This window comes from Schistocerca americana, chromosome X, assembly GCF_021461395.2.
Source record: "Schistocerca americana isolate TAMUIC-IGC-003095 chromosome X, iqSchAmer2.1, whole genome shotgun sequence".
Taxonomy (NCBI): Eukaryota; Metazoa; Arthropoda; class Insecta; order Orthoptera; family Acrididae; genus Schistocerca; species Schistocerca americana.
Genome location: NC_060130.1, coordinates 656,374,161 through 656,398,781, shown reverse-complemented (window position 1 = coordinate 656,398,781; position 24,621 = coordinate 656,374,161). Strand labels below are relative to the sequence as shown.

Sequence of the window (24,621 nt, the reverse complement as noted above, 5' to 3'; positions counted from 1 at the left end):
TTATCATCTGCATTTCTTCTTGGTGTAGCAATTTTAATGGCCAGTAGTGTAATAGAATGGTTAAGGCTTTTTTTCCAAATTCCACGAACTCTGTACTGATAATCTGCAAATCTGATGGGCACCCCGATAATCAGGAGCTTGCTTTATGTAAAAGCTGTAGGGCTCGACCTGCTGAAAACAATTAGTGTAAGACATAAGGAATGTTGCAAAACTAGCTGCAGTAAGGTAATATATTTTTTAAATATTTTACACAACAGGCCTGGTTCGGCTTCTTGACATTATCAAGTGACGTCTAGTTGGAAGTGACAACCATGTTGCATCCACAACAAATTTTTTCTGTCATGCCTTGGTACCTTGGTAAGTATATTACCTTTTGTAGTTACGAAATGTAAAAATACGTTTTTGTCGGATTACCAAGATATGAAAAAAAATTTACTACAGATGTTAATCGTTCGTCACTTCGAACTAGACGTCACTTGATAATGAAAATAAGTCGAAACTGACCTAGCGCGTTATATATATATATATATATATATATATATATATATATATATACTGGGTGATCAAAAAGTCAGTACAAATTTGAAAACTTAATAAACCAAGGAATAATGTAGGTAGTGAGGTAAAAATTGACACACATGCTTGGAATGACATGGGGTTTTATTAGAACAAAAAAAAAAAAAAAAAAAAAAAAAAAAGAGTTCACTAAATGTCCGACAGATGGCGCTGGACAGTAAAACGTCAGTGACTGCACATGACAGTCGTGTATAAAAGGAGCTGTAATAGAGAGAAACGGATGCGCCAGTAGTCGCAGCATGTTGACGTTACCTGAAAAGGCGCATTTAGTGAAGCTGTATTATCAGACACGTGAAAGATCTCTTGCTCTTGTCATTTGGTGATGATCGTGTGTTCAGCCGCCACTTTCGTCATGCTTGGCCTCCCAGGTCCCCAGACCTCAGTCCGTGCGATTATTGGCTTTGGGGTTACCTGAAGTCGCAAGTGTATCGTGATCGACCGACATCTCTAGGGATGCTGAAAGACAACATCCGACGCCAATGCCTCACCATAACTCCGGACATGCTTTACAGTGCTGTTCACATCATCATTCCTCGACTACAGCTACTTTGAGGAATGATGGTGGACATATTGAGCATTTCCTGTAAAGAACATCATCGTTGCTTTGTCTTGCTTTGTTATGCTAATTATTGCTATTCTGATCAGATGAAGCGCCATCTGTCGGACATTTTTTTGAACTTTTGTATTTTTTTGGTTCTAATAAAACCCTATGTCATTCCAAGGATGTGTGTCAATTTGTACCTCTCTATCTACATTATTCCGCGATTTATTCAGTTTTCAAATTTATAATGACTTTTTGATCATCCGGTATATAGCAGCTAGTTTTGGGGCATTCATTATGTCTTATACTGACGTATACTATGCTGCGGGCCCAACGGAACGTAAAGTATTGAAAACGTTGAGTAAAACGTTCTCGGTTTTCCAGCCGCGTCAATTCGAATAAAATCCTCGAGCTTTCGATGGCGGAGACGGCCATCGAAAGCTCGAGGATTTTATTCGAATTGACGCGGCTGGAAATCCGAGAACGTTTTATTTTTTTATTTGATTTTGTTTATTTATTGTTCTATGGGACCAAATTAAGGAGAAGTCTCCATGGTCATGGAACGAGTCAATACATGAAATTATAACACGATAGTAGAATTAGATAAAATGAAATACAAGAAACGTATTCAGGCGACAATTCGTAAGGTTAAATAATGAAAATCAACAAGGAAACACTGGAATTTGCTTAATTTTTGAGCTCTTCCAGGAGCTCCTCGACAGAATAGAAGGAGTAGGCCATGAGGAAACTCTTCAGTTTAGACTTAAAAGCGTTTGGGCTACTGCTAAGATTTTTGAGTTCTTGTGGTAGCTTATTGAAAATGGATGCAGCAGAATAGTGCACTCCTTTCTGCACAAGAGTCAAGGAAGTGCATTCCACATGCAGATTTGATTTCTGCCTAGTATTAACTGAGTGAAAGCTGCTAACTCTTGGGAATAAGCTAATATTGCTAACAACAAACGACATTAAAGAAAATATATACTGGGAGGGCAATGTCAGAATTCACAGACTCTTGAATGGGGGTCGACAAGAGGCTCTCGAACTTACACCACATATAGCTCGAACAGCCCGTTTTTTGAGCCAAAAATACCCTTTTTGAATCAGAAGAATTACTCCAAAAAATAATACCATATGACATAAGCGTATGAAAATATGCGAAGTAGACTACTTTTCGTGTTGAACTGTCACTTATTTCAGATACTGTTCTAATGGTAAATAAAGCAGCATTTAGTTTCTGAACAAGGTCCTGAACATGGTCTTCCCACAACAGCTTGCTATCTATCCGAACGCCTAGGAACTTGAACTGTTCCTCTCGCTTATAATATGTCCATTCTATCCGATCAAAATATCAGTTCTTGTTGAATTGTTCATGTAAGCCGTCGCGAAAGACTCCGAGGACATATTGAAAAAGTTTTTAATTATTTGTAATGTTTAGCGGAAGATCATATGTGAAGAGAAGCCATAGAGCAAGAACTTAACCCTGCGGCGCCCCTTCCTGCTCACAGCACCCAGATATTTTTTTCGCTCTTTGTTGACACAGGGAAAGGGAGCCGCGGACGGATGCGGAAGGTACGTACCCCGCCAGTGGCTGGCGGAGAACTAGTGCAGATGTAGATGAGGTAATGTCTGCGGCGGCGGCGCGCGGTCGTGGCGCTGCGAGCCGCGGCGGCTGAGCGATAAGCGCGCAGCTAGGCTGACTCTGCAGTTTGGTGGCGGCAGCCTGAGCGGGTGCGTCGCGTTGCAGGTGACGCTGCTACGCCTGTGACCGCCGCCGGATAGCATGCGCTGTGCGCCCAGGACGCCGCCGCGACCACGCTCCACCCGGCCGCCCAGCTAGCACCCGAGACTCGAGCTCCAGCGCCGCAGTGCCTTGTTCCCCGGGGGGAGGGGACGGGGTGTCGGGGGGGATGTGTCTGTAGCGGCACAAACGGACGCCTGTGGCGAGTGCTCGTGTGAGCGATGGACGACGGCGAGGACTACTTGGGGGCTCCGAGCTCGGGACCCGAGGTCAAGGGTCAGCAGGCGATGGGAGGAGGCTGCGTCTTCAACAAGGCGGCGCCGGAGGTGGTGACCAAGGCGACGGCCGGAGGCAGCAGCGAACTGGGCGACATGACCTTCTGCATGGCCAACTACGTCAAGGACGCCATGAAGGTACCAACTCTGCTTTTCGCGCTTCCTGCTTGCGCACCACTTTCCCTCAAAGTAATCCTTATTTGTAGTGTCTGCACCGGCGACTTCACTATTGCAGCGTCAGACCATTTTCCTCTACCGTTACTTTCGACAAACCTCCGTTATACCCAGAGCACTAAATCGAAATTTGTTGGCATCAGCTATTCGGTTGGGTATTTTCTTTCTCCAATTTCGTATTCTCAGCAGTTCTCTCCACCTGCAAGAGCATTTGCGCTCACAACTGCCGTGCGTCTCGCTTCCGTGCCAAATATCACTATGCATCGCCTTTCCTTTCAGTCGACCTATTGTGACGTTGTCTAGCCAGCACGGAAATCTCCGCAATGAGCCTAATTTCGCGCTCCTCGAGGACACGTCTTTCCTCATTGTCAGTGCCCTCTGCTGGCAGCCGGAGAAGGACCCGCCGATGTGACGGTGCTCGTAGATCGAGGAGGATGCGCCCGCTGGCAGTGTTCCCGGTAGCGTGATGTGTGACGTGCCCCGAGAGGCCCTGGTATCTGTGCCTGGGTGCCGCTCACACTTATCACCAGAGTTCCCTGCCCGCCATCTTGCTAAGCAGCCACACTGTACAAGAGAGCGTTAATCGCCTAATGAGAGACAATTGAAGCTTAGGGGGCGTTACAGCCCGAGGGTCAGTCACCTATATATCCGCTGCTTCTCATCCTGTCTACTTACGCAGCTGTGTGAATACGGAACGTTAGTTCACCAGTGTAGCCCAAAATGAAAATGAATGGCAACGCTTTTTCCCATAACGTTGTAGAATATAGTAACAAACGGATACTCCTTTCCTTTCAGTTTGCACCTACTGTACGGTCACAGCGCGTACGAATGATTAGTTGGACGTAAGAAGGCGTCAGAAACAAGATGGTTCTTGATAAGAAGAAAAGAAAAATAGGTTCATTGTTGTCAGTGACGCTAGTGTAGGAATGATTAGTTGGACGTAAGAAGGCGTCAGAAACCAGACGGTCCTTGATAAGAAGAAAAGAAAAATAGGTTCATAGTTGTCAGTGACTCTAGTGTAAATTCTGATTTTCTGAGACATGGTACTTCCATACAGGTCCAGCACTTAAACGCATTTATTATAGTTTATCCTCTCCTTTTTCGGACTGCGTATTGGGTAACTGTATGGTCGCAACTGGGCAGGGGGTTGCCGTTTTGTATATTAGGCTATTCGAAAAGATATATTTAGATTTATTCAGACTCTGTCTGATTAACTTCCAATTAGCAGCTATTTGTGTAGAATTTTAAGCTGACTGCGGTGGTATTGGTAACTCTGTAGTTATTCGATACCGTTCGCAAAAGAGATGGAGTCAAACTATCGGACTACGTGAATAGTCATACATCAGCATACAAGCGCGACTTCCACATTGTTATTACGATACTGAGATAAAATTGCTCTACTTTTTTTCACAATATACGCCATGCTGATTATTTGTTTCAAGGGACACTAACTTCGATACTCTCCTTTCGTGGGCAATTTGTTATCACATGCACACTACTTGATTAGTAGTAAAAGGTACGTAGAGGACCCCCCTGCTTATTTCGTAATTTATGTACAATATCTGTACATAGTATGCATGAATACGTGTCGGAAACTTGTCTTTCATCTAACATACTTCTTCTGAATTTACCTCGAAATTTTAGTTTTTACGGTAAAAAGTTCATTAAATATCCCAAATTGTATTTTTAAGTGTTTTGACGAAACCGAAAGGCTAATGATTTTGACTGCACCATCACGTGTAAGGGCGTGATATGTGTACTGCAACACCTTTTCACTCAGCTCTGGAGATGGTCGTTACCGACCGAAATTAATTATTTGATTACAAATAAACATTGCGATACAAGACTGAAATTATAATAAAGAAAATGACATAGTATTTAAATATGACGCTGATGTAAACATTAGGCTACGTTACAGGTCAGTCTGTTACCTCAATATTTATTTGGCTTTCACATTCGTTGGCTTCGCCAATTCACCATATTATCACCTTTCACCCTAACCTAGGTCTCGCGCTACGCTACAGGTCAGTCTGTCACCACAACAAAGATTTCAGAGGCCAATATCGCACTTTAACTAATTAGCTGTACTACACTAGCGCACAAGCACGACTTCCACTTCTAGGGTAAGATATTGGAACAGAGTTTATTTAAATTCCCGTGATTTCTCTACATCCGTTAAGGCAAATACCGGGGTGATTCCTTTAAAGACACTGTCCGTTTCCATCCCTTCCCTTTCCTTCCCCTACCGTAATGACACTGCCGTCGACGGGACGTTAAGCCCTAATCCTTTCGTAAGTCTGTTGAATTAAATGTCGACTGGAGGTTAAACGTTTACATTCCTTTCTTCTGTCCTTCCTACAAATGCACGCACCTGGCGTCATTAATTTTCCTGTCTGTTAGTTCCGCTGCAACGCGCCTTTGTTCTTTGTATTCGGAATATTGCCAGGCTAGTTTAGTTGCAAACTTTGTTTCATTATTCACTATGAACAGATAACAAGGGAACCGAATTATACGAGCACACGTTCTGTGGAAATGATAAATTTCAGAGAAAGAGTATATTTCATTAGGGATGATGTTAAATTAATATAGTTGTATTAGAATGTTCAGATGAATCTGTGCGTAGTAGTCTCAATTACTTGCCGTTAATACTATTGAAGCAGGAGTAATACCAGTGGTCTCAAAATGTTCACATCTACTGTTTTTTAGGTGCGATGTGAGTGCATCTCATTGAAATAAGTTACTTCACTAGTCAGACGGTGCAGAATGTAAGTATACTGGTTGTAAACGATAATTGTTTACATCGTAACACAACGGTATAGAGGAAGTCGAGACGTAAAATAGGGCACTACGTAAAATTGGCCTAAAAAAATTTAGGTTTTCAATATTTTCTCGCTCTCTTCGCACAAACTATTAGACCTAGGTAAAAAGATAATAGGTGTTTTTGTGTAGGAAGTTCTAATTTTGCACCGGGATACGTTATCGCTAGAAGCAGCGGTTTTCGAGTTATAAAAGAAAAACGTAAAAAAGCGACCTTTAAAAGCACTCCCAAGCACCCCTCCCGCCCCTCACGCGCGCGCACGCACACACACACACACACACACACACACATACGCACAGCACGACTCAGGATTTTTAATATGGCGTCCCATCTACCACTGTTCGAAACTTTGAGGCGCATATGGTAAATAATTCGTGTAGTAGCAAAGTTTTTTAGAGTGATAGGAGAGTGTGCCATGAACAACAAAGTAAAAACCCTGACCGGTGGGTAGGGAGGCGGGGGTTTCGCTGAAGGACACTTTTTTTTACTTTTTTCTTGAATAGTTCGAAAACCGCGGCCCCTAGTGAAAATGTATTCTGGTACAAAATTAAATTGCATACAAAAATGTCCTATTATATATTATTTAGGACTAATAGCTTGCGCAAAGAGCGTGAGAGAAACTGAAAATCCCGCGCGACGTGCATGCGCACGGGTTTTGTAGGCCGACTCGAGGTAGTTACCCGGCTTGATTGACCACAGGTGTCCTGCATGAAATTGCTCGTCTCGTCCTCCTCCATACCACTGTGGTACGTTGTATAAATACCCAGTGTCAAAAATTATTTCGTATCTTGGGAACAGGTATCCGCGTGTGTTCACTGTTGTGTTAAGGGTATTCGGTAGCGGTGGTTAACGACTTGTTGCGTAGTTTAAAGGGATTCGATTTTCAATTTTCATTCGTAAGCTGAGTCCACGATTCGGCAATTTCTGAGTCTCGCAGTCTCGCAGTCTAATTCCTATGTCCAGAATGAGTTAATGATAACGGGCAGTTATGCTATGTGACAAGCCGGGGGGAGGGGGTGAGGGAACGTAACGACCTACTTTTCTCTAATAAAAGCGTTTTTCTGGATTATTTACATCTTTGGGTGGTGGTGTACCTGGTCAGGGGATACGATCCCGTTTTTCGAAAATTTTTATGGTGAGATCGTTTCATCTCATTTTGCATTCCGGAAGACTAATATTTAGGATTTTAAAGAGCACCTACTGCGTACGTTGTATTTGTTTCATCCGCTAAGTACTGTTATTTATTCTCCAAGCTGAAACATGCCGCACTACTGTGGTAGCGAGTATAGACACACCACATTCGGAGGCGTTTTTTCCGTTGACAATGTCTAGTCTTTCATACTTACATGAAATCGGAGATTGTTATTAACGATATCTTTCGCGTTTGACTATCTACACGAAAAGCGTTCAGATCATTCACCACCAGACTCTAGATTTTGTTCATGTTATGCTGATTAGTTGATTGCTTCCTGTACCTTCTTCCAGGATGTTTGCGCCTGATTTCCGGAAATTTTAGGAATCACGATATGCTAAATGCTTCTAGGTCGCAACAGTTAAAGATTCACAGGGAATGTTTCGGTTTTACCAACGAAGAGATATTACTACGGAGTTAAATTTTCGAAGGCGAGAAATGCTTTACCCGCCATCATTTATTTGATATGTGCTTTCGCGTTCCCAGCAGCAACTTAAGTACTGAGAAAACGGACATTATCTCTTTTCCATTGAAAGAAATCAAGGTCAAGAAAAGCAAATGGAGCATAGCGGATGATGCGAGAGAGCTGAATATTGTCACGTCACAGAGAGGGTTGCACCGTCAGTATTTTCCGTGGATCAAGTTTGACCTTTTTTAAAACATCTAAATCGCGGGAAAAGTCCACTCTTTATCAGAGGCACGTGTCATTCCGCGTTACTTGAGAACTACACTTGCAGCAATTACGTTATTTGTTGCCAATGCGATTATTCCTCATTCGACCGAGCAGATAAATTGTGTTGCAATTATGTTGACTACTTTGTCCGGAAGAAATAACGCAATGAAATGCAGCGAAACACCTACGAGATGTGAAAGTGAAAATATTATGTGAACGACATTTATAATTTACAGGTGTAACACTATTTGTTATCCAGTTAACGTCATTTAGGCGAGCATCTTCGTTCATACCTTACCGTTTCCAAGACCATGCAAAACGTTTGCGTGGGACAATGTTATACTGCAGGTCGAATAGATACTCGCGACTCAGGTCGCGACTGCGTCGCGTGCCTTCTTCTTTGATTACTCTGGAAAATGAAATCTCATGTGTGTATCACCAGAGGCCATAAAAACCAGGTCAATTTCCCTTCTGATTTTATATATATATTTCCAAGGAAACATGCAATACAGATTCCTCACAGATTCTCTCTCTCTCTGCTTCGTTTTCTTACATGAGTAGTGGACTTCGTATTTAGGAAAGCGCAAGACCATCTAGTATGACCACATGTAGAGATGAACTCATAGCTAGGTACTTGCACCATCATTCTCGAGAGAAAAACTATAGACCCATAATATCAAAGCAGCTCACGTCAAATTTTACATTTGGAGTTACAGAGAAAGGCTTAGTGTCGATTGTGGTATTCTAGAGGCTCAGCATCCACAGTTATGTGTATTGATAAAGGCTCCATTGAGCTGAACTTCAAAAGTTTACTTTGTGGACTTTGCACATTCAGGGCGCCAGTTATGTAAAAATGTGTTTCATGGGATATGATTAATTTCTTCCAAAAATCTCGTTGTGCGGTAATATCGTTAAGCAGTCCGCTCCCGATAGCTGAGTGGTCAGCGCGACAGACTGTCAATCCTAGAGGCCCGCGTTCGATTCCCGGCTGAGTCGGAGATTTTCTCCGCTCAGGGACTGGTTGTTGTGTTGTCGTAATCATCATCATTTCATCCCCGTCGACGCGCAAGTCGCCGCAGTGACGTCACATCGAAAGACTTGCACCCGGCGAACGGTCTACCCGACGTGAGGCCCTAGTCACACGACATTATCGTTAAGCAATCTAGACACTGTGAAGACATTGCATAGATTTTGCACAACAAAAGGTTTAAAGGGTTTTTGCTTCTGGCTGATTTAGTTAACCGCAAATTCTTCCTTCAGTTCGTAGTTTTTAGCCGTGTTGCGACTTTCTGCATTCTTGTTATGTTGAACCGGCGCCAGAAAACGCGTCAGTGCAGCGATCACAGCAATTTTTTTTTGAAAAACGAAAATTCCATTATTTAGGCACCGTGGTCATTTTACCAGAGACCACTCACCACCACGTCAATTTGGAATCTGTTTCTAAGTGTTTGGTGAGAATTTCTAAATCGTTTTCTTCTTATGAACAACCGTTTGACACAAAAATGCCTAAATGTTATCCAAATTTTCTGGATCACATTTATGATTCCAGCGGATTTATAGTTACTATTTTGATCGCATGTTATCGACGTCAGTGAAACGTTCCGCAGAAGGCAAATGAGATGCGTAGCAGTTATGTATATTTTTCCAGCATCCCTGGACAGCCGTACTTGATACCGTTACGTGCGTAACGGTACTAGGCAGTTAAGTGAACGATTTGGTCGGCATTTTCAGTCCAGCTAGTCAATATGATTCAAAGAGACTACGACCTCTTCATTGACTATAAAATTCATACTAAGGGCAGGCACTATTACCAAAGGCTTTGTGTTGATAAATGCTGGTGTTTGTTTGGAAGGTGACAAAGATTCACAGTGGAAGAATTTGGCATATATTCTCGGTCGCTAATCTTTATACACCAGCTGCTTTGTCTTCTGAGATACTGTGAGAGCCATGACGACTCGAAAAACTTCACTCTTTCTAAATAAAAATAATTTACGTAGTATCCAGGCCGTTACCATTTCATAACCCGCGACCTTTTTAAAAACTTATCCGTCACAACATATCGGTATCCGCATCAAGCGGGTCTCTACCAAAATTTACGCCCTGTTATCCAACGCTCACTATGTGGCAGAGAAAACCTACTGTCATTACTATTTGTCTCTTTTCCTTACCATTATACAGATGCTGAATGACTTACAAAATGAGCTGAAGCAATGCTTTAAATATTAGACTCGTTTTCGGTAGGACGACGATTCAAACCCCTTCAAGTCATCCACATTTAGCTCTTATATAGATTCTCTAAATCGCTAAAGACAAATTCTGAGACAGTTCATTTTAAAAAGATACGGGCATTTTATTTCCCTATGCTTCCCCAGTCCTTGTATGCTACGTCTTTAATGACCTCATCATCGCTGGGACATGAAACAACAGTCTTACTTGGCTTTGGGTGTAAAGAAACGAGAACTTTCAAGCTTTAATTGTTTCGCGACTGCTCAGCTTTTTAACATAGTTGTCTTTATGTGATAGGATTTCACGGGCAAATGATATCTTGTATACTTTTCTCTGAAGATATATTTGTATAAAAATTTGGATTTTGTAGCTCACTCACAAAAAAACTCTCAAATCGTGTTACCAGAGGTATCTCAAGTCTTGAGCCAATTCGCAGTGCTTGTAGTTAGGGACGTATTTTTTTCTTTTTTATAGTTTTTCGGATGATCTCATTCAATTCCATACATAAATGGCAGAGACATAGCACAAGGCTACTTAAGGGTTTCCCCTGCACAAGAGACAAAATCATGGTTCCTAATACCTGCTGGTTGCGCACGAAATATCTAGTACCTACAAAGCTTATTCATGATAATGAACCGTATCTTGCGAGGTTCCTAAAAAATCGTCGTCACGACATGTAAACTACTTAAAAAAAAACAAAAGAAAAACGAGGCCATACAGTTTTGAGGGGCTATGTCTATGTTGTCCAGATCACTGAACTCGCATTGTTCTACTTTTGTCGGACTATACACCACGTTAATTATTTTTGGAAAGGCAGAATTTTTTTCCGCGCTAGGACTCGAACGTGTCTACTTGGTTTCCGTGGGCAGTTTGCTACCATATTTGCCAGCAGGGCAAATCTCACCGTCACTTATTTTGTGGATCCATAGAAAGAATCCGGAGAAACTCTGTCGATGAGCATATGTCTGACGTTCATCTTGTAACACACCCAATATTGTCTACCAATAAACTGGAAAGAAAATATGTGATTATAGCGTGCAAAGGATAACAAAACTGAAAATACAGGTCAGGTCGTATCTAGAGTTCCTTTGTGTTATTGGCGACAGTCTTACATAAACACCGATCACGCTGTTTGTTGCCTGATATCCACGCTTCTTACCTGGAGCTGAATGATGTAATGTCACTAGAATATAACAAATACGTACCAAACTAAAACCAACTACGACCATCTTAGTTGTGAAAAGAAAAAACGCTCTGTCATGCTACTACCGTGACCCCAACCCTCGTCTTATCACAGCACTCGATGATAAGTGCTGCATGTGAAAGAGTTTTCTGACGTTCTGTGCATATTGTGCAACTGTTAATGATTTCACTTGTATAAATGTTACAGCAACCGAATTCGGAGAGCAGCAAAAGTTCGTTGATACAAGGTAGTCCAGCTGTAGCGAGCTGTTGGCTTTAACTACAGTGAAACTAGAGCATTACTGAGATGTGTTAATTTAAAACAACTCTGAACAGTCGTCTTATGGCAGTGTGTCGTTAATGCGAGCCAGAGATGAAACATTTTTTTAGAAATAACATGATAAGTACTATATTTGAAAATGTAATAGCTGTTTAATACAAATATTTCCTCTTTCGTTCACTGAGTATACCTAGCACTCAGAGTAAACATTTTTGGTTTCAGCATCAAAGAAGTCACAAATAATTTTGTCGGTCAAAAGTGTATATACATAGCAACTTGGTACAACAGCCGCAAATGTTAACAGTACTTAAAAATCAAAATCAAATGTACGCTTCATAATTTAGCGTGGTGTCCCACAAGTGAAGGTCGATATTCCACAAGTTAACAGGAATGGTCATAGGAAGCGAAAAATTTTTTTACAGAGGAACTCTCAATTTCGGCTAGTTGTCGAAAACAATTATAAACATTCATATGTTTCCCATAATTTTAAATGGTTTCGTTTCACTAATTTTTATTCGTTATTGATTTGTTAGGTTAAAAATTTGCAGCAATTCACGAAAATTTCAGCAGTTTGTAATAATTATTAAAGGCCACACAAATGAAGTTCATAATAAATTTACCAATCCCCTAACTAGAGAAACTGCACATGAAATATGTCTCAGGTGTGTTGTGAACATGGAGGGTTTTGAGGGATAGTGTTGAGGGAGTGAGAAGGGGAGGGTGGGGGGGGGGGGGGGGAGAAAGCGGGCAGTTCCATCGTAGTAGAAATACATTGCGTTCCATGCGGCCAGTGAAAAGCCCTTTGGTTGTTCAGCTGAGGTATTTTATAAGGTAAGATAGAAATAGCTATTGATATTATCCAGACAAGAGCATACAGCTACATGAAATTGTTTTGCTTTAAACGGCCGTTTCTGTCACCTCCCGAAATACTGACCTGACATGCTACATTTATAAGGTGGCTATAATTTCGCATCTTACAAGCACTCATCTACATATTTTGCCGTGTTTTACAACCGGAATTAGGTATCATTTGATAGGTTGGAGGTCATATATATGAATATTTAAAGAAGACTGACATTGTGACGTACACCTTGTAAATAGTTGTTAACGCTTGGCCGGAGTGGCTGTGCGGTTCTAGGCGCTACAATTTGGAACCACGAGACCGCTACGGTCGCAGGTTCGAATCCTGCCTCGGGCATGGATGTGTGTGATGTCCTTAGGTTAGTTAGGTTTAAGTAGTTCTAAGTTCTAGGGGACTGATGACCTCAGCAGTTGAGTCCCATAGTGCTCAGAGCCATTTGTTAACGCTTATTGCATGAAAGGTGACGGAGTGTCTTTATTATCAAAACAGCGTAATGAATGACTGACTGCCTACAATAGTAGAGGTTGGAACGCTAGTGGAAATGAAACGACAAGTGTAACTCAAGCCCTGGGTGGAAAAGCCTGCACAGGCGTGTTGGTCCTGCTTGACACAGGAAGTAGCCGAGACGGATGGTCGGGGCACCTGAACGCTGAAGCACAATGCAGCGGCGGCCGGCTGGTGTTGTAGCGGAGCCGGAAGGATAACCGGATAATACTTCGGAAACTCTGAAAATCTTGGACGCGCAGAGAGGAACCAGGAAGCGTTACCTCGGAAATCACGCAGGATGGGTTATATCCGAGGATATTTACTCTGAGAAGCATACCATTCATTGTATGTATTCCTAATTAAGGGGTATGGGTATTTCCTCGCAAACTTTCCCCGCTGGACGACAAAAGACTAAAATATGATTGGTCGGCGTTCGGAAGAATCTGTAGAGATGGAAAATATTCCATGGTTTCGAGTATATGATTCGCCTTCTGCAGTTAAGAGGGAGGGGAGCCGAGCTTTGCTGGGAAGCCAGCGGTGGAAAAAATGAGTCTTCCGTTTTGACCGCCCGCGCTTGACGGTCGTTCAGTATCAGCTTTTATTGGTACAGACGGACTTGCTGTCTTTGCTCTCAGGAGGTTTTATAGTTATGACGGTTAGGCACTGCGCTGTTGCGAACTTATCTGGACTTCGTCTCCGGATATGGAGTCGTCGTTGAGTATGCAGCGTTCAGTGATTGAGAGCACTTCTTCTGTCTATACTCACGTTGAGACGTTATCTGAATTCTGGCCTTGTGCCTTGGAGTTCGCGTTTCTTGTCTGTAGAACACAGAGAGAAGACGACAGTATTAGATTATACTAGCCAGAGGCCCGCCTTCTGCCGTCCTAGTGTTTGAAAGAGTTTTTTATTTTGTGGCTGGAGTTCCATCGTCGCTGACGTGTACGAGAACCATCACTCCGACACTGTACCTATTGCTAATTGCTTCGGCTTATTAGGGCTATAAAGTGAAACAGCTGTGATCGCGTAAATTTTATTTTCACTGAGGTTGCACACCACTGTAGATACTCTTCTAGTGTTTGGTACGTAGATGATGTCAGTCATCTCCCGTTATTTATATTAGATTGCGCAGCCATAAAAAGGGGCAGATCTGGGCAATTGATCAGTAATATCAGTTAGGGAATTAATTTGTATCTCTTTTGTGTCCACTGGACGTTGATATATAAACATTTGTAATATACAAAAGGGGTTTTAATCTACAATAAATGTATAATCAGAAACAACATTTATCATTTAGTAGTTACTAGTTCCCATAATCATTCATTTATGTTCATGTTGTAATTTATATGTTAAAGAGCCGGCCGCGGTGGTCTAGCGGTTCAGGCGCTCAGTCCGGAACCGCGGGACTGCTACGGTCGCAGGTTCGAATCCTGCCTCGGGCATGGATGTGTGTGATGTCCTTAGGTTAGTTAGGTTTAAGTAGTTCTAAGTTCTAGGGAACTGATGACCACAGATGTTAAGTCCCATAGTGCTCAGAGCCATTTGAACCATATGTTAAAGAGCAAGAAGGAGGAAATAATATCACTATTAAGAGATCCGAAGATCTGCTTCAGTGGGTAGTGCGATAGGGTCAAATCTTCATTTTTGCGATCAGTATTTTCCGTTGCGCGCATTCATTTTTACACCCGCCTGGAGTAGCATCTTGGACATTCATCACATATGTGAGATTTTTGGATTACCAATTGACATTTGAACGCTACTGCTTGAATCTCTCACTAGAGAATTTGTTCAAGAAACAAACTACTGGAGATTGGAGAAACTGTTGACAGTTGTAATTAGTGTTAGAATAGTTTGTTCCATTGCTCATAACAAACTGGACGTTAGTTATATTTGTACCAAATGCGAAACCTAGACTCCATCTTTGTAACGATGTCAATGTCAATTCAAGGAAGGAGTGAAACGTCTGTGGGTATACGTAAATTTTTATCGTCTTTGGAAGAAAGACTGATAGGTAACGAAAAGGACTAGTGCCTGACACCCCGTCGACGTCGGGGTTTTTAGAGACAGTTAAAAGAATGGGGAAGGGGGAGGGCAGAGAGACGTAGTCGTTCATCTGTCTAACACATTTTGTAACTGTCTTGTTCAGGGAGCCATAAATTAGGAAATTGTTCATACAGCAAAACGTAGTTTTTGTCGAAACAGTTTCATATTGTCTGTTTCGATTAATGTACCAGATTCATTCTATAATGATTTGATGCTTCTGAAGAGTCTTCTATCGCATTCTTGATGACACTCTTTTCTTGTGACCACACTACATGACCAATCTACTTAATTCTCTTGGCTTTTATTTCTGCTATAATGTCGTGTTCTTTAAATATGTTTAGTTATCGGTTTCACCATTCTCCACCATTCTTCACTGCTCCAAAAATTTTACGCAGCATTTTCCTCTAGAACATTCTGAGTGCCTCATCTGTTTCCGCCAGAGTACTGGTTTCACATGCATAGATTAAAAACTGGCTGTATGACTTATAGTCGCATATCTTAGTTTTGATAAGTATACACTCCTGGAAATTGAAATAAGAACACCGTGAATTCATTGTCCCAGGAAGGGGAAACTTTATTGACACATTCCTGGGGTCAGATACATCACATGATCACACTGACAGAACCACAGGCACATAGACACAGGCAACAGAGCATGCACAATGTCGGCACTAGTACAGTGTATATCCACCTTTCGCAGCAATGCAGGCTGCTATTCTCCCATGGAGACGATCGTAGAGATGCTGGATTTAGTCCTGTGGAACGGCTTGCCATGCCATTTCCACCTGGCGCCTCAGTTGGACCAGCGTTCGTGCTGGACGTGCAGACCGCGTGAGACGACGCTTCATCCAGTCCCAAACATGCTCAATGGGGGACAGGTCCGGAGATCTTGCTGGCCAGGGTAGTTGACTTACACCTTCTAGAGCACGTTGGGTGGCACGGGATACATGCGGACGTGCATTGTCCTGTTGGAACAGCAAGTTCCCTTGCCGGTCTAGGAATGGTAGAACGATGGGTTCGATGACGGTTTGGATGTACCGTGCACTATTCAGTGTCCCCTCGACGATCACCAGTGGTGTACGGCCAGTGTAGGAGATCGCTCCCCACACCATGATGCCGGGTGTTGGCCCTGTGTGCCTCGGTCGTATGCAGTCGTGATTGTGGCGCTCACCTGCACGGCGCCAAACACGCATACGACCATCATTGGCACCAAGGCAGAAGCGACTCTCATCGCTGAAGACGACACGTCTCCATTCGTCCCTCCATTCACGCCTGTCGCGACACCACTGGAGGCGGGCTGCACGATGTTGGGGCGTGAGCGGAAGACGGCCTAACGGTGTGCGGGACCGTGGCCCAGCTTCATGGAGACGGTTGCGAATGGTCCTCGCCGATACCCCAGGAGCAACAGTGTCCCTAATTTGCTGGGAAGTGGCGGTGCGGTCCCCTACGGCACTCCGTAGGATCCTACGGTCTTGGCGTGCATCCGTGCGTCGCTGCGGTCCGGTCCCAGGTCGACGGGCACGTGCACCTTCCGCCGACCACTGGCGACAACATCGATGTACTGTGGAGACCTCACGCCCCACGTGTTGAGCAATTCGGCGGTACGTCCACCCGGCCTCCCGCATGCCCACTATACGCCCTCGCTCAAAGTCCGTCAACTGCACATACGGTTCACGTCCACGCTGTCGCGGCATGCTACCAGTGTTAAAGACTGCGATGGAGCTCCGTATGCCACGGCAAACTGGCTGACACTGACGGCGGCGGTGCACAAATGCTGCGCAGCTAGCGCCATTCGATGGCCAACACCGCGGTTCCTGGTGTGTCCGCTGTGCCGTGCGTGTGATCATTGCTTGTACAGCCCTCTCGCAGTGTCTGGAGCAAGTATGGTGGGTCTGACACACCGATGTCAATGTGTTCTTTTTTCCATTTCCAGGAGTGTATTTGTGCGCTTTACGATCTTTAACAGGGCACAATACCAAATATTTGTACTTTGATCCTAATTTTCATTCTATTTTACATCATTTGCTGTATTGTAAAAAATCCTAGATATCTGAATTGGTTTATTTGCTCACATGTCTGTGGGACTACGGATGAGCGCAAAATAATTTTTTCCTGTTTCGTTGACTTCAGTTGCAAACGAGCTATCTGAGGATTTCGAGTAACTGATGTTTGAGAGCCTCAGTTTCAGTTTCTCTCCTAAAACAATTGTCACCAGTGTAAGCCAATACTGGAATTAAACTCTTTACTCGTCTTTTCCATACACACGTCTATTAGCCAAGTGGTAACTGAAACCTTGTAGCAGAATAAAACTGCGTGCGTGTTCTCCCCTGCAGTTGAAGTTGTTAAGCTGTTCCAGCCCGAGCCACTGGAGGGAGGCGTGTGTGAGGAACGCTGACCGCGCAGGCCTGAAGTTCCGGTGCCGCGCATTGTTTCAGCGTGCCACGAGGCTTTACAGCAGCTTATGCTCCACTTCTACGTCTAAGAGCACTCTTCTTCATTATGGTGGAAATGCGCTGATGCTATAAAATTTACTCGAGGTTTTATGCAATTTTAAAAGCCTTCAGAAACGTGGAAGTAGATGTAGCGCACAACCACAGTATCGCATTGTATGCTTCTCAGCGTACGTGTTAATGAAGAATGGACAGAATACCAAAAATACGTAAGAGAAACCTACCTCGAGCACCATCAACTCTTGACGGACTAACGTTGAAGAGAGTTGACCGCTTCAACTTCTTAGTGAGTCTCTTCAATGAGGACAATAGATTAGATAAGGAAATAAATGCACCTTTAGCAGATGATGACATAAGATTTTGCAGTTATGCCAAAATTCAAAGGGAAAGAACGTTTAGGACCAACTTCAGTATTGTATTATATCACTATAAAATGGGTCAAATGGCTCTGAGCACTATGGGACTCAACTGCTGAGGTCATTAGTCTCCTAGAACTTAGAACTAGTTAAACCTAACTAACCGAAGGACATCACACACATCCATGCCCGAGGCAGGATTCGAACCTGCGACCGTAGCGGTCTCGCGGTTCCAGGCTGCAGCGCCAGAACCGCGCGGCCACTTCGGCCGGTCTATATCACTATACTATAATTCGGTATTATTTACTTGGATCTGAAGACCTGAGAATAAGGGTGCGGTAGCGTTCTCGCTTCCCACGCCCGGGTTCCCGGGTTCGATTCCCGGCGGGGTCAGGGATTTTCTCTGCCTCGTGATGACGGGGTGTTGTGTGCTGTCCTTAGGTTAGTTAGGTTTAAGTAGTTCTAACAAGGGAACCTCCCCATCGCACCCCCCTCAGATTTAGTTCTAAGTTGGCACAGTGGATAGGCCTTGATAAACTGAACACAGATCAATTGAGAAAACAGGAAGAAGTTGTGTGGAACTGTGAAAAAATAAGCAAAATATACAAACTGAGTAGTCCATGGGCCACATAGGCAACATCATGCAGAATATGAGCTCAGGAACGCCGTGGTCCCGTGGTAACGTGAGTAGCTGCAGAACGAGAGGTACTTGGTTTAAGTCTTCCCTGGAGTGAAAATTTTACTTTATTTATTTTTGCATAGTTATTATCTGTCCGTTCGTTAATTGACGTCTCTGTTCACTGTAATAAGTTTAGTGTCTGTGTTTTGCGACCGCATCGCAAAACCGTGCGATTAGTAGACGAAAGGACGTGCCTCTCCAATGGGAACCGAAAACATTTGATCGCAAGGTCATAGGTCAACCGATTCCTCCACAGGAAAACACATCTGATATATTCTATCGACACTGATGACGGCATGTGCACCACATGACAGGAATATGTTGTCGACCCACCTAACTTGTACACTTGGCGATTCTTCTACCTTGTCCGATTTAGGTTTTCTTGTGGATGTGATAATCATTCCCAAAAAAGTGATGAAAACATAAGAGTTTGTCACATAAACTGAAAATAAAAAATAAAAATTTTCACTCAATGGACCTTTCGTTCCGCAGCTGCTCACATTACCACGAGACCATGGCGCTCCTGCGAACCAATTGTCCTAGATGGTGCATATGTTCCCATGAACTACTCAGTTTGTATTTTTTTCTTATTTTTTCACAGTTCCACACAACTTCTTCCTGTTTTCTCAATTGATCTGTGTTCAGTTTTTCAAGGACTATCCACTATGCCAACTTATAACTAAATCTGAGGGGGGTGCGATGGGGAGGTTCCCTTGTAAGTTCTAGGTGACTGATGACCATAGATGTTAAGTCCCATAGTGCTCAGAGCCATTTGAACCTGAGAATAAGAAAAAGTAAGGGAAATCCACTGACATTCGAAAGAAAAAAATTCGAAAACATTTTGGACCTGTAATCAATGGAGGTACAAATGAAGCAAGTAATAGAAAAAAAGTAGTATGTGAGTTTCACAAATATCATAAATTTTTTGCTGTCTTCAGTCTCCTGATCGGTTATATGTGGTCTGCCACGAATTCTTCTCCTGTGCCAACCCCGAGTAATACTTGCATCCATCGTCCTAAATTATTTGTTGGATGTATTTCAATCTTAGTCTTACCCTACAGCTTCTGCCCTCTATATCTCTCTCATTTACCACGAAGTTATTCCTTGATGTCTTAACACATTTCTCATCATGCTGTCCCTTCTTTTTATCAACACTGCCAGCTAAATAAAAGATTCTAACTACACTACTGATAGGCATAGTTAGCAAATGAAAGATTTTGATAGAGAACAATGTATTTACCTTAATAGTGTTCAAAAGTCATCATATATTTATATCATTTCATGATATACAGTATTACAAATTTACTCTTTCTGATGGACACACGTCCAGATCGTCCGCTCTCAAAATTCTGCCATCTCTCTTCCCACATCCACCACTGCCGGCGGCTCACCTCCAACTGCGCAACACCACGCGCTGTTCACATCCAGCTGCCCAACACTACAATAGCGAATATTCCAACAATGCCAACCAGCCACAGACTGCACACAGCACAGCCAGTGATTTTCGTACAGAGCGCTACGTGACGTTACCAACATAAAAACCTAAACAGCCTACTTACATGTAAGTTTGCCCAGGTGAATCAAGGGGCTACCAACAGTGTTCCTCAACGACTGTTCAGCGAACTTCGCTGCGTATGGGCCTTCACAAGAGGCGTCTCTTCACGCACCGATGCTGACTGTTATTCTTCAGCCGAAATTTGCACGCCAATACCGCAACTTAGTGGCGAGAGGTAGTATTTTCAGATAAATCAAGTTTTATACTCCGTCGGACAGATGGCCATTGGCGTGGTCGGCATGAAAAGTCTGAAAGCAAACACTCTGCAACAATCGTCGAAAGGGCCCAGGTCGTAGGAGGGAGCGTTATGGTCCGGGGAATGTTTTTGTGACATGCCCTGGGTGATATTATCATTCTGGAAGGCACAGTGGATCAACACAAGTATGCATCTATCCTTAGAGTCCATGGCCATACAGTTTGTGTTTCCTCGGAACTGTGGCATCTATCAGCAGAACAACGCGATTTGTTACACAGCCTCCGTGCATGGTTCAGAGAGCACCATGATGAGTTTCCCATACTCCACTGGCCATCAAACTTCCCGAATTTAAACGCAGTCGAGAACAGACAACCTGATCGGACTCCTTGCGCCATCGATCCACAAGCGAGAAACCTTTTGCAGCTGGCCACGGCAAGTCGGGTCGGAATGGCTCCACGTCTCTGTCAGTACCATCCAGGACCGCACTGATTCTCTTCCTGCACAGCTCGCAGCGCTCCGTGCTGTCAACGGGGGTATTCAGGCTTCTGATAGGTGATCACATAAATGTGACTGGACAGTGTACGTCATGGTATAGAAACTGACTTATCGATAAGTGGTAGGATATTTGCTATGTATTTAATATTTGTAACTTCTTATTGCCGAGATATTCAAGGGATCGGGGCTTCTTTAACGGTATTCGAAAAAAGTGAGGAAGTTCACGGCCGCGTCGACAAAGAAATCGTTAGAGGCTGAGCAGAAACTCGTATCGGACAAGGATGTAAGAAAAATCAACCGTGTTTTTGTCGAAAGAACCAGGCTGGCACTCCTCTTAAACATCCGGAATCCATATGCCTGGAAGAAAATTTGAACGCCAGTCGTACCGAATGAGGCCCAGTGTCTTAACCGCTGCGCCTTCTCGCTCGCAACGACATTTGACGTTTCTCGGGAAGAGTATACTAATATGACGCATGTTAGCGTTTGCAATGAAACTTTGTGCAAATAAGGCTATGATCGTAGTACAACTGAAAAGAAGACTGGCTGTCCAGTGCACATCCAATTCCACTCTGCCAGGTAAACGGGAGGCGCAACTTTTTTTTTTTAAATCTAAACTTCGTCTCTAAAGGCCCATCAGTATCGACCGACCGCCGTGTCGTCCTCAGCCGATAGGCGTCACTGGGTGCAGATATGGAGGGCATGTGGTGAGCACACCGCTCTACCGGTTGTTGTCGGTTTTCATGGCCGGAGCCGCTCGTGCTCAATCAAATAGCTGCTCAGTTGGCCTCAGAAAGGCCAAGTTCATCCCGCTAGCCAACAGCGCTCGGCAGACCCGAACGGTTACCCATCCAGGTAGAAGCCAGGCCTGACTGTGCTTAACTTCGGTGATCTGACGGGAACCCCTGTTGCCATTGCGGCAAGACCGTTGACGCAGCTGAATTGCCGCTTCGTACGTAGACTTCAGTCTCGCATTCATGAGATTTCCGGTTCTTATTGTCTAATCTTTCACTGCAAACAATAACAAGAGTTATTGCGCTCCTCTTTCGAGAGAATCGAACGCCGCTAAAATTACACTGTTCCATTTAATCAGTCGTAGTATTTTATCGATGAATAAAAAGTTGAGTGCTGACTCTCCTTTTTGCGTACTATTGCGGCGCCGCGGTTCCGTACATCCTTTACCTGCATCTACCTGTGAACTCGTTGCAGCAGATCGCCGCTAGGAAAGCCGAAACCTATCCTACTGCAACTCGTACCACGCTGCTTACAACGCAACTGTCCCAAGAATCGGGGAAAGGTCTTGATTTTGAATGAAAGGTGGAAATTCTGGCATAACTTCGGTATATTCTGAACCTTGATAATGTACACGTTCGCTGCCAAGCCCGTGCTTATCTTAACACAGTCATGCACAAACCCTTTCATTCACGTTAGCAAATTTATGGTAACGTATTTTCCGAAATCTGAACAGCTACTAAGCACGGATTGTTCTTAAATTAAAATGCTCGCCATGCTATTAAGTTTATTGGTGTCTAATACACTCAAGTTTTTAGTCACCGATGTGCTCAATATGCCACGCGGAATTACTGTCTTTTCTTATACACAAAATTACTTAAAAACCCGTGCTTTCTAAAAAAAACACACCGGAATAAATATGTCTTCACTTTAAAACACTTTTGGAACATGAAGCACAACTAAAACCGTCAAATTTCCTTCGGAGCTCATACTACACACGACCGTACCATTGAAAGGTTGGGCTCCGACTCCCTTAGACTGCTGTAAGCATTCTATATCTCCAAGAGAAAAGACGCGTGAAGAAGACTCCGTACTGGTTGGTCAGTTTTCTTTAAGGCCAACAGAAAAATATTATTCTCTTGCGTTAGTCCGCGCTTTTCATGACTAACCAATCAACAAATAACACACTTACGAACTGTACTTTTTCCCGGAATAAATATTTAACATTCTGATTTTTTGTTTATACTTTACGTTATTAACTATTTTCATTTGCGCTCGAATTAGCTTTTCTTTTACCATAAACTTATTTAACATGCTATGATACAAAATTCCCCGTCGTCTGCATTCACTCTGTCTAAAAAATTTCTCACGCTAGTTCGTACAACGTTTATCAGTAGAACAACGTTCTACATATTTACTTCAGACCACATTCACGCATCATTCACACTACTAAAAGCATATACAAAACTGTAAAAACATAAATAAATAAAAAAGCCTTCAAGAAATAATCAGAACAATTAACAAAATCATTCTCTTGAATGAAACTTCCTGGCAGATTAAAACTGTGTGCCCGACCGAGACTCGAACTCGGGACCTTTGCCTTTCGCGGGCAAGTGCTCTACCATCTGAGCTCTTGAACTGTTTCCTGAATGTCTCTGTGCACTACTGTCGTCTAGCAGATGAAAATTAGAACTACGTATTCGACTGAACCTGCTTCAGACCATCTGTCACTGTGCACGCATGAATCATTTTCGTTTGAGTTATTTATGAGTTATCATCATCTGCATTGCGTCGGACAGCCTCTAAATTGAACCAGTAAAACGTGAAACTTGTCCAATTTTCTGTGCGTTGCTAACATTTACGGATTTGAAGGAATTCAGTCAGTAAGGTAGTATATTTAGCACTTTACCATACATCAAGGCAGTTGCATTATTAACGTCATGGAGGTCAATAACTACACCCATGCTCATAAATTAAGGATAATTGCAGAATGTGGTGCCACACAACGTGGCACTACACCAATCTGGCGCTAATAGAATAGGCATATAGGGAACACATACGACACAGATCTGTAAGTCCAAGGTATTAGTGATAAGTTGACAAAACCGTCCCAAAAGACATCTGCTACAAAACGCCACTGTTTCCTGCGCATGTACCCCGACATCAATATGGGATATGATCACCATGCACACGTACACAGGCTGCACAACGGGTTGGCATACTCTGGATCAGGTGGTTGAGCAGCTGTTGGGTTATAGCCTCCCATGCTTGCACCAGAGCCTGTCGGAGCTCCTGAAGTGTCCTAGGGGTGTGAAGACGTGCAGCGATACGTCGACCGAGAGCATCCCAGAGGTGCTCGATGGGATTTAGGTCTGGAGAACAGGCAGGCCACTCCATTCGCCTAATATCTTCCGTTTTAAGGTGCTCCTCCACTATGGCAGCTCGGTGGGGCCGTGCGTTATCATCCATCAGGAGGAAGGTGGGACCCACTGCACCCCTGAAAAGGCGGACATACTGGTGCAAAATGACGTGCCGCTACACCTGACCTGTTACAGTTCCTCTGTCAAAGACACGCAGGGGTGTACGTGCACCAATCACAAACCCACCCCACACCATTAAACCACGATCTCCATACAGGTCTCTTTCAAGGACATTAAGGGGTTGGTATCTGGTTCCTGATTCACGCCAGATTAAAACCCGGCGAGAATCACTGTTCAGACTGTACCTGGACTCGTCCGTGAACATAACCTGGGACCACTGTTCCAATGACTATGTACTGTGTTCTTGACACCAGACTTTACGGGCTCTCCTGTTACCAGGGTCAGTGGAATGCACCTTGCAGGTCTCCGGGCAAATAAACCATGTCTGTTCAGTCATCTGTAGACTGTGTGATGGGGACAACTGTTCCAGTGGCTGCGGTAAGGTCCCGAGAAAGGCTACCTGCAATACTCTGTGGCCGTCTGCGGGCACTGATGGTAAGATATCGGTCTTTTTGTGGTGTTGTACACTGTGAACGTCGCGTACTGTAGCGCCTGGACACGTTTCCTGTCTGCTGGAATCGTTGCCATAATCTTGAGATCACACTTTGTGGCACACGG

The 24,621-nt window shown here is 43.6% G+C and overlaps 2 protein-coding genes across 2 annotated transcripts in view; both read left to right on the top strand.

The window, feature by feature from the left end:
- The window catches only part of LOC124556233, a 345,372-nt gene extending 342,398 nt beyond the window's left edge, over positions 1–2,974 (top strand). The window contains exon 5 of the mRNA XM_047130222.1: positions 2,862–2,974. Within this exon, the coding sequence (XP_046986178.1) occupies positions 2,862–2,882 (21 nt within the window). The 3' untranslated portion in view covers positions 2,883–2,974. The remainder of the gene's footprint in view (positions 1–2,861) is intronic.
- A 71-nt stretch (positions 2,975–3,045) lies between these two features.
- The window catches only part of LOC124555469 (kelch-like ECH-associated protein 1B), a 119,283-nt gene continuing 97,707 nt past the window's right edge, over positions 3,046–24,621 (top strand). The window contains exon 1 of the mRNA XM_047129392.1: positions 3,046–3,268. Within this exon, the coding sequence (XP_046985348.1) occupies positions 3,077–3,268 (192 nt within the window). The 5' untranslated portion in view covers positions 3,046–3,076. The remainder of the gene's footprint in view (positions 3,269–24,621) is intronic.